Raw genomic sequence first — 9,459 nt, forward strand, 5'->3', positions numbered from 1 at the left:
CCCTTCTAACTGATCTTGTTGCCATGCATGCTAGACCTTTTCGCCATCTCCATGCTTTCTGTGCTACATTTTGTTTGGTTTCATAATTTGTCGTTTCTGCAGGCTGTCCGAAAGAGCAGCACCGTCGTTCATGTGTTACATTATGTTTGGTTTCATAAGTTTTTTCCCTGCAATTCGTCGTCCCACGATATCGCACCCTCCTCCTCATCTTTTTCCTCTTCCTCCTCCAAAGTTTTGAATTATTATTTTTCTTCTTTTTTGACGTTTTGGATGATTCTTTTCACTAGTTTTAAATGTTACTTTCTCCTAGATTTCGGATATATTTTTGTTATTTGTTTTGGATTTTTTTTTCTTAAGTTTTGGATATTTCTTATGTTTGGGTTTTGGGTTTTTTTTTAAATATTTTTTTATGTCTCGTTTTGTTAGGTTTTAGATTTTTTTAATGATTTTAGATATATTTTTTGTTAGGTTTTGAATGTTTCTTTTTGTTATGTTTCGGATATTTTTTGTTTTTTTGTGATTTTTTTTTTACTGAAAGTGAAATTAGGGTGATTCTTAAGTTATGGTGCTGTTTTTTTCCTTAATAGACATCTTTTGTTTATTAATTAACTGCACCCCTAGTTGGTTACCTAATAGAGTTGGTATATATATATATATTTTAAGAATTTAATTTTGATGTATTGTTAGTGTAAAGTAGTTTTACACGTGTATTCAATTACGTCACGCCACATTAGTGAAAATAAGGGTTAAGTACTTTTTTCGTCTCTAAGGTCTTAGGTCAAAATCAAAATCATCCCCGACTTTTTTTTCTTATTAAAATCATTTTCAACGTTACAACCCAAAAACCCCCAATTCTTCTTCTCTCCTTCAGCAACAGCAACAAATAAATTCAGCAACAACAGTTTTTCTTCTCTTCTTCAGCAGCAACAACAACAAATTTAGCAAATTCAACAATAGCAAATTCAGCAGCGACAACAACCACAAAATAAATCACTAAAAATTTTAAATTTGGCAACAGTTCAACAATCATCAATCGCACTTCAAATCCAAAATCAGCAACCACAAAAATTAAAAAAATTTAAAAAATAATGTTTATGTTCTTCAAAAAAAAGGAAGAACGAAAAAAAGAGGAACAAAAATGAACCCAAAACCCCCCCTAAAACAGTCAAACACCACCACTTTACAGTTGAAGTAGGAGGAATGATTGGAGGGTTCGGAGCATCCGATGAACTGAAATGGGTTGGGAGAATTTGTCCTTGCTGTAGGTCCTTCACCACTCGCTTCAGCTCCATTAGCGCCTCTTTCTTCTTCTTCGCCTCCGCCTCATTCAGCAAATCTGCGAGCTTCTCTGTTTTCTGCTCTAACAGGTTCTCCCTGTTGAAGTTGCGGCGGAGCTAGAACCATGTCGTCGTCATGGTGCGGAAGGTAACCGTAGCGTGAGGTGCCGTAGCTAAGGGAAGAGTTTGTAACTTCTGAAGGAAGTGAGGGAGTATGGCGTGGAAAGGGAGATGGAGCAGATTTAGCGAAGCTCTATACGCACTCTTCTCTGTGACTCTTGCTACAATTTTTCTGCTCTATTCTACGAAATCCTCTGTTCTTTACCATAATTGTGACTGAAAAAGTCACCACCTTTCTCTTCCAACCGTACATGAGAGAGGTACCCTCGAAGGATTCACTACTTACCCTTCTGTTTAGGAGCTTTTAACCATTCTGAAATTTAAAGATATTGAAAAAAAAGGCTCTACTTTATGGTGGTGGTGGTAGTGGTGGTGATGGAGGAGGAGGAGAAAAGAATTCTGCTGATGATTTTATGGGGTGTTAATGAGAATGTTAACGAGGAAGGGAGGGTTAATGGAAAGTGATGATCATGGTGGGATGAGGTTTAATTTTTTTTGTTAAGGGGAAGGGGATGGGGGTAATGATCATGGTGGGATGGGAGTGATGATCATGGTGGGATGGGGTTTAATTTTTTTTGTTAAGGAGATGGGGATGAGGATTGGGATGGGCCGATGGAGTGGGGTGTGGTGGGGTTGGGTTATGTTTTTATTTTTTAATATGTTTTTTATTTTTTTTATTAATAGTTAAGGATAATTTGGTTAAAAAATAAAATTGAGATAAAAAAAGACAGACGTTAAGGACAAAAAAAAAATACTTAAATCCTAAAAATAACTACCTTTTACATTAACCACATGAATGATCATCTAAAAAATCAAATGTAATTATATAAAATATTTTATAATATCAGTGCATTAAAATTAAACTCATATTTTAAATGTACAAATTATTTAGTTTTTTTTTTTAAAAAAACACAAGTTGGTTTTATTTGAAACAATCATCCTTTTTGCACGACCCTTTACCCAACATCGATAGTGATAATACTAAAACCTGTTCTTGACATCATTCTCCCAAAGCTGAAAAACCCATGACCCATCTAGCTTGCATTAATCATTTCAAACACACTCCTCTTTTTCTTTGATTCCCTAGCAAGACGCTTGCATCCTTATTTCATCATTTACAAAACTAGCAAACCTCAGAAAATTCCACACCAATCAAATCCCCTTCTACATTATTACATGACAGTTGACAGAGCCATAAATCATTAAATCTCAACTATTAGAATTCCCTTAAAACCTCCAAACCCATCAAGGCATCAAAACAATGCTAGATCCAGCCGCTGAATTGGTGCCACCACCATATTCACCCACCAACTCTTCCATCTCCTCTTCTGATCTTGACACTGAGGTACTTAACATTTTCAATTTTGTATCCACATCCACGTTCATATCTTCATCATCGTCATCATACTCCAAAATGAAAAAAAAAAAACAAAAAACTCACAACTTGAATTCTCAGATTGCTTAAAAATCTTATCCTTTCTACACCCCATGTTTACAAATTTCATAAATTTCTCAACTTTATCATGAATTAATTTGAAAGTTTTTTTTTTCTTTTTGCCGGGGTTTTGAATGATAGTCCACAGGGTCATTTTTTCATGATAGAAGCACCACATTGGGTACTCTAATGGGAGTGAGCTTCCCAGCCATTGCATTCAGAGCTCCGTCGCAGCACCGCCGCGAATCGCCGGCGGAAGCAGCAGCGGGATCGAGGCGAGCCGCCGCAGCCGCGTCCAAGAAGAAGAAGAAGACAGCGAATGCTTCAGCTGCCGCGGTGGCGGAACGGCGGAGGAGGTGGTGGCAGCTCTGCAGGGACGGCGACTCCGGCCCAGCGTCGCTCGGAGATTTTCTTGAGGTGGAGCGGAGGTTCGGCGATGTTGAATTCTACGGCGCGGCGGCGGAGCTTGAGGGGATAGTGGCACCAGCCGGTGGCGGCCAGCAGAGAAACGGAGGGAGGGTTCTGTTTGCCGACGGTAGGGTTCTTCCGCCGGAGGCTAACGTCGACGACGATGGCGCAGCGGTGGCTGCGGGGAGTCTGTGCAATAGGTTTCCAGTTTCGCTGGCCGGGATCTGTAGCGGCGGCGCAGGATAAGGATCAAAGCATCAAAGGCCTTTAATTTTATTTTATTGTTAATAAAATTACTTCCTCTTCTTTTAAATTATTTTTGGTGGGGATTGTTTGGTTGTTGGCTAATTGGTGTAGAGATTATTTTTGCCTGTGGTTTACGTGCAAAAAAGCATGTTTCTGCTTTTGGGAAATTTTTTCTTTATCTACTTTTCATGTTACCATGTATATCTCAATGTTACTACATACATAAAGTGGTCGACCTTCTTGTCATTTATTTTTTTAATTGGTAATGCTCTACAACTAAGTTAATTATTCAACTAAATTTTATCGGTATAATTTAATTTACATTCACGCCTCACTATTTTCAGTTAACTTTTGACTAAATTCTTCACTATATATAACTGCTTTTTTTTTTGTATATTTTATTTTTTTCTAATATTTTCTGTATTTATTGCGTTTATTTTATTCTCTTCTTTCTTTTTGTTCTCTGCATTTTATTTGTTCTCTATAATCTGTTCATTCATGATTAATTTTGTTTGATTTGATTTAAAGATTTAGATCAATTTTTTTTAAATCAAGCAGTAAAATTAGATTTGATTAGGTATTTCATTTTCGAAAACGATGAATGATGCAAGTTTAGACTGTTAGTTGAATCAAAGCTAATTGGATTATTATTTTGAATTGATTCAGGTGGATGAGGTTTGGTTTGAACTTAATTAATGGAGTTCGTTAATAATTGATGCTTTTGTAGTTGAATAATTTTATTTTTGTTTGTGAAAATTAATTTTCATTGTTGAATGATTGATTTTTAATGTAATGTAGGAGTTTTGAATTATCATTTCGATTAATCTATTTCGTTCCTAGTTTTGGTGCATTATGAAAGACAATTTGGTTTAATGCATAACTATTTTCGGTATTTTTTTAGTTTATGTGTGATGTTGATGAGTAGTTTATGCCAAAAATTGGAATGACTTTTAACACACTTGAAGAAGCTAAAAAATTCTACAAAGATTATTCTAAACTTATAGATTTTTCTACCAAAATTAGGAACACAAATAAGAAAGAAAACAAAATTAAGAACCAATTGATTACATATAACAGAGAGGAAAAATAGAAATCGAACATATCTCCAACTCAGAAGACAAATTCCTTAGCTGATTTAAATTGTCCTACAAGAATTTATATACATATATTGAAGGAAGTTGCTGTTTGAATTATTTCAAAGGTTGTTTTGCATCATTCACATCTATGTTTTCCAAATCAAGCAGAGATCTTTAAACAACACAAGCACTTAAGCATGTTTGTACGCCTTATAATTGAGAATAATGATGAAGATGGAGCTAGGCCAAGTAAAACATATCAATCATTTGTCTCAGCAGCAGAGAGTCATTGCGAATTAAGTTTTATTGAAAAAGATGTGAGAAATTACATTACGAGAAAAGTCCATAATGTTTCTGAACTAGATGAAACTAAAGAATTTGGGAAATACTTGTTAAGAATTAAAGAGAAGAATCAGAACTTCTTTTATGAGCTTGAACTTGAGGTTGATCACTCAATCAAAAATATTTTTTAGGCTGATGCAAGAAGCAAGGTTGCTTGTGAGTATTTTGGAGATGTTATTTTATTTGACACTACTTATAATACAAACACGTATTTTTGTTGTTTTGGTTTATGCGCTCTGTGAAACAAGTTTCGATGCATATTAGATTCTTGTGTCGGTACAATCCTAATTTTGTTTCTGCATTTTTGACTTCAGGATAATTTGGTTTTTGATTCTTTTGTTGGTGTGAATCACCATGGTCATTCTATACTTCTCAGATATGCTCTGATGAAAAATGAGGATATTCAATCATTCCAATAGTTATTTGAATGTTGGCTTCGTTGCATGGGTGCAAAGGCTTCAAAAGGCATTCTTACCGATCAATGTGCATCAATGTAAAGGGCTATTAAGAGTTGTATCCCCACAATAATTCACAAGTGGTGCATTTAACATATTATGAAGAAGATTACATAGAAATTAAATGGCTAAAAGAGACATGAAGAAATAGAACAAGAGATGAGTCTTGTTGTTTGAAATTCTTTTACAAAAGATGAATTTGATAGAAATCGAAATGATTTTCTTATGAAGTATGATATTGGAGATAATAAGTGGATTTCAGGTAAGGGTGGATTTACTATAATTAATTGGATATTTATGTATTTTGCTTCTGTAATAAAGATGCAAAGCAGTATACGTTTCGGTGCATTTGGGTTCTGATTTACATATGTTATCAATTTTTAGAGCTTTTGAAGATCGTCATTTATAGATCCCAGTTAATCTTGATCACCACTTTTGGGCTAGGATGAGAAGCACACAAAGGAGCGAGAGCATGCATGCATTTTTTAACAAGTTTATTACGCACAATAGCTCATTGATTCATTTTGTGAAACAATACGATAATTGCCTAGGAAGTAGAGAGCAAAAAAAGAGACAATCTTATGCTGCCAATTTTTAATCCCTTGTGCAAACAAATCATCAATAGAAGCTCAATTTCAGCATGTGTATACTCACAAAAAGTTTTGAAAAGTTCAAGCACAATTTAGAGGAAAACTGAATTGCATCACAAGATCAACAGAGTCCTCTCTAGGTTTTACGGCATATAAAGTTATAGAACATGTTTCAAACGCAACATTTAATAAGTTTGTGGTTATATATGATGTGATATCATGCAAAGTAAAATGCCAGTGCTTATTATTTGAGTCAAGAGACATATTGTGCCATTATTCTCTAAGCGCGTTAAGCTTTGAGTGGGTGGATAAAGTAGCACCAAGATATATATTGGAACGATGAAGTAAGAATGAAAAGAGAAAGCACACACATATCAAGAGCAACCACGACGAGCCTTTATTGGAGCCAAGAAGTAGGAGAGTTGATGATTTGGTGTTTTGGTCATACAATATTTGTGAATTTGCATCAAAATCTGAGGAGTTGATGGCGATTTTGCACTGCACATATGATAGTGCGATGGTTAAGATGCAAGACTATAAAGCCAAAAGTAATGAAAAATGTTTGTTATTGCATGAAGATGTTTCGTTGGAAGATATTAATGAGCTTCAAATTCCACCATGTATTAGAACAAGAGAATGTCCCAAAAAAGGATTGGGATCAAATACTGAAAAACAGATTGCAAATGCTTCAAAGAAAAAGAAAAAGAAAGCTTCAAGTGAGGTAAAATTGATGTGCTTTAATTAGGTAAAATACTCTTTGTGCATGTTAATAGTTATGCTAATATATGATTTACTTTTTACAGTTGAACCTTTTAGATTGTGGATCAGTGGTGCAGTCAAATTCCAGCCTTCATCATGGAGAAATGATGAATTATCAGTTCAAAGATTCAACGCAATAAGATAGATTTGTCGGTTTCGTTGTAAGCCTATCAGTGTAATTCATTCATTCAGATTAACAGGATTTCAATACAGTAAAGATAGGTCCGTAGAATTTTATCAAAATCTTTGTAATTAATATTTACAAAGATGCAAAGGATGTATTTGTTTTAAATATATAGTACATAGACAATTCAATACTTAACCAGTGTAGAAAGCTTTAACAATTTACAATATTCAACCTATACACTTTCTATATCTGCTGATAAAAATTTACAAAAAAATTGTAAGCATTCTCAATATTTATTTGAATAATTTTTGGTGTTCCGTTTAAAGCATTTTTGGTGCAATTCTAATAATGTTATTTTCTGCAATTATTTGAACCTGGATTGATTCAAATTAACATGATTTCAAAATGGTACAGATAGTTCCAAGAAGTTTAACATGACAAAAAAATTTATCAAAAGCTTGGATTGAATATTTACAAAGATTTCAAAATATGTGTTTATTTTAACTATACAGTATACAGACAATTTAGTCCTCAACCATTGTAGAAATTCATAACAATGTACAACATTTAAATTATTTACTATCAATATCTTCTGATAAAAATTTACAAAAAGGACTTGACAAAGGAAGCGGAAGGCTTCGAGAGTCTTATGACTTCAGATTCAGCAATTGCTTTAACTCTTAACTGATTTATTTCGTCAAAGAGAACAATCGAAGCATATTCCCGTTTGAAATCATCAACTTCTTCCTACAATTGAAACACATTTATTAATCCATGCTAATTTAGAAATAGAGAAACTAACTACATTTACTGTTAGTTTCTTGTTTCCATTTTTTCCATGCATATTTTTCTTTTTTTATTTTTTTTAGATCGATTATCTCTAGCCATTTCATTACATATATTCTGCAGTCCCAGCTGATAAACAAAAATTAACCAACACAGTAAAACAAGTTTAATACGACATTAACAGAAATAAAACTACAATAGAAAGGAATAATAGGAAGATCAATACCTTATTCGTTGACCACTAATGGTAATATATGGCGCTTCAATGCCTTTTGGATTGTACACCAAAGGTTTACCTCCAAAATAAACCACCAATTCTAATATCATCAAGCTCTGAAAACCACAAAAAGTGAATTATAGGAAGTAGTGCAGTGAATTTTGGATCAGAAAAAGTGATTAAAATAAGTGCACATTACTTGACAAAGAAATGCACCGATTGATGATAATAACACACAAGCTAAGTTCAAAACAAGCACACAAACAAGAAAATTGATAAAAGAAAATAGTAAACAACTTATAACAAATTTATTCATTTTCGTTCTATCTTCATTGGGGAATTCTTTGTGGATGGGGTCAAGCACATGAAATCTTTTCTTTTTCACATCTACAATCTACAACCACCAATGTTCACAATGGCAAATTGGGGCAAATAACTGAAGTTTGGGCAAATAGAACAATTTTCTAGTCTAAATGAAACCGAATGAAAAAATTATTTAAGAAGTTTTAAGGGATGGGATGCTAGCTTCTTATCTAGAAAAGGGAAGTATTCCTTATATACATTGATGTTGTAGCCTTCTTAGTTGCTAGATCAATGTACTTCTCCTTAAACTTCATCAATATGTTATTCTGTACCGAAATAATCACCTTTAACACACTATATATTTATGAAATGCACTAACATTGAGGTTAAAATTTAATGGTAGTAGAGCTTACCATAATATCCGATGGGACATAGTATATGAGTTTTTCAAATCTTTTACATTTTTTCTTGTTGAGACTTTAATACACTGTGGAGATCACATATGAAAAAAAACAAACATCCCAAATTTATCACATATATGACATGATAACTCATAAGAAAAATCATTAATGGTATTAAAGAAGAAATTACCACATTTTTTTATGTATTCTTGTGGTCTTAAGATTTGCAAAGTGAAATCTATTTCCCGGCCACCAATTCAGCTTCATGGTTGTACTTGAATATAACTTTCCATTCATTGTTAGTGCCATCCTTATAAGTCTTGATAGTTATTGCCCACACACACATCTTAAGATTTGACTTCCCACTTGAATATAACTTCCCATTCATTGTTAGTGTCATCCTTATAAGTCTTGATAGTTATTGCCCATTGATAGTGTAACGACATACACACACACAGAGAACATTAGTTAGCGTATAATAATTCACAACTTATTACTATACACAACCAACACAACCAACACTCTGAGCCTTGGTCCATATAGGAAGTCCCTAAGATGGCGCTCAAAACACATACACATACACAGAGAACATTAGTTAGTATACAACACTTCACAACTTATTATTATAGACACAACCAACACAACCAACACTCTGAGCCTTGGTCCATATAGGAAGTCCCTAAGATGGCGCCCAAAACTAGCCTAGTTAAATTATTCATAGCTTACTACACACACACACACACGCACAGAGAACATTAGTTAGCGTACAACACTTCACAACTTATTACTATAGACACAACCAATATTCTGAGCCTTGGTCCATATAGGAAGTCCCTAAGATGGCGCCCAAAACTAGCCTAGTTAAATTATTCATAGTTTACTCTCTCGGTGAGTCTAATCAAAAGTGAGAGACTAAA

General features: G+C 33.9%; 1 protein-coding gene across 2 annotated transcripts; it reads left to right on the forward strand.

The window, feature by feature from the left end:
* Positions 1-2,363: 2,363 nt before the first annotated feature.
* LOC107490631 (uncharacterized protein At3g17950-like) lies at positions 2,364-3,732 on the forward strand. Of its 2 annotated transcripts, none has more exons than XM_021143181.2 (2): positions 2,364-2,742; positions 2,981-3,732. In XM_021143181.2, exon 2 carries the CDS (start codon positions 3,022-3,024, stop codon positions 3,484-3,486), a length of 465 nt encoding a protein of 154 aa, XP_020998840.1. In that variant the 5' UTR covers positions 2,364-2,742; positions 2,981-3,021; the 3' UTR covers positions 3,487-3,732. The 2 variants fall into 2 exon arrangements, with proteins under 2 accessions (XP_020998840.1, XP_015966912.1); XM_016111426.3 differs by having other exon boundaries at positions 2,375-2,742; positions 2,974-3,732.
* Positions 3,733-9,459: the final 5,727 nt, after the last annotated feature.

The sequence above is a fragment of the Arachis duranensis genome, chromosome 5, assembly GCF_000817695.3.
Source record: "Arachis duranensis cultivar V14167 chromosome 5, aradu.V14167.gnm2.J7QH, whole genome shotgun sequence".
In the NCBI taxonomy this organism is placed as follows: Eukaryota; Viridiplantae; Streptophyta; class Magnoliopsida; order Fabales; family Fabaceae; genus Arachis; species Arachis duranensis.

What these genes read in the sequence shown, in the direction of transcription:
- LOC107490631 (XM_016111426.3), top strand. Translation starts at nt 2,659, where the DNA reads ATGCTAGATCCAGCCGCTGAATTGGTGCCACCACCATATTCACCCACC. An exon ending in CTTCTGATCTTGACACTGAG is followed by an intron (nt 2,743 to 2,973) that starts GTACTTAACATT and finishes TTTGAATGATAG; the next exon opens with TCCACAGGGTCATTTTTTCA.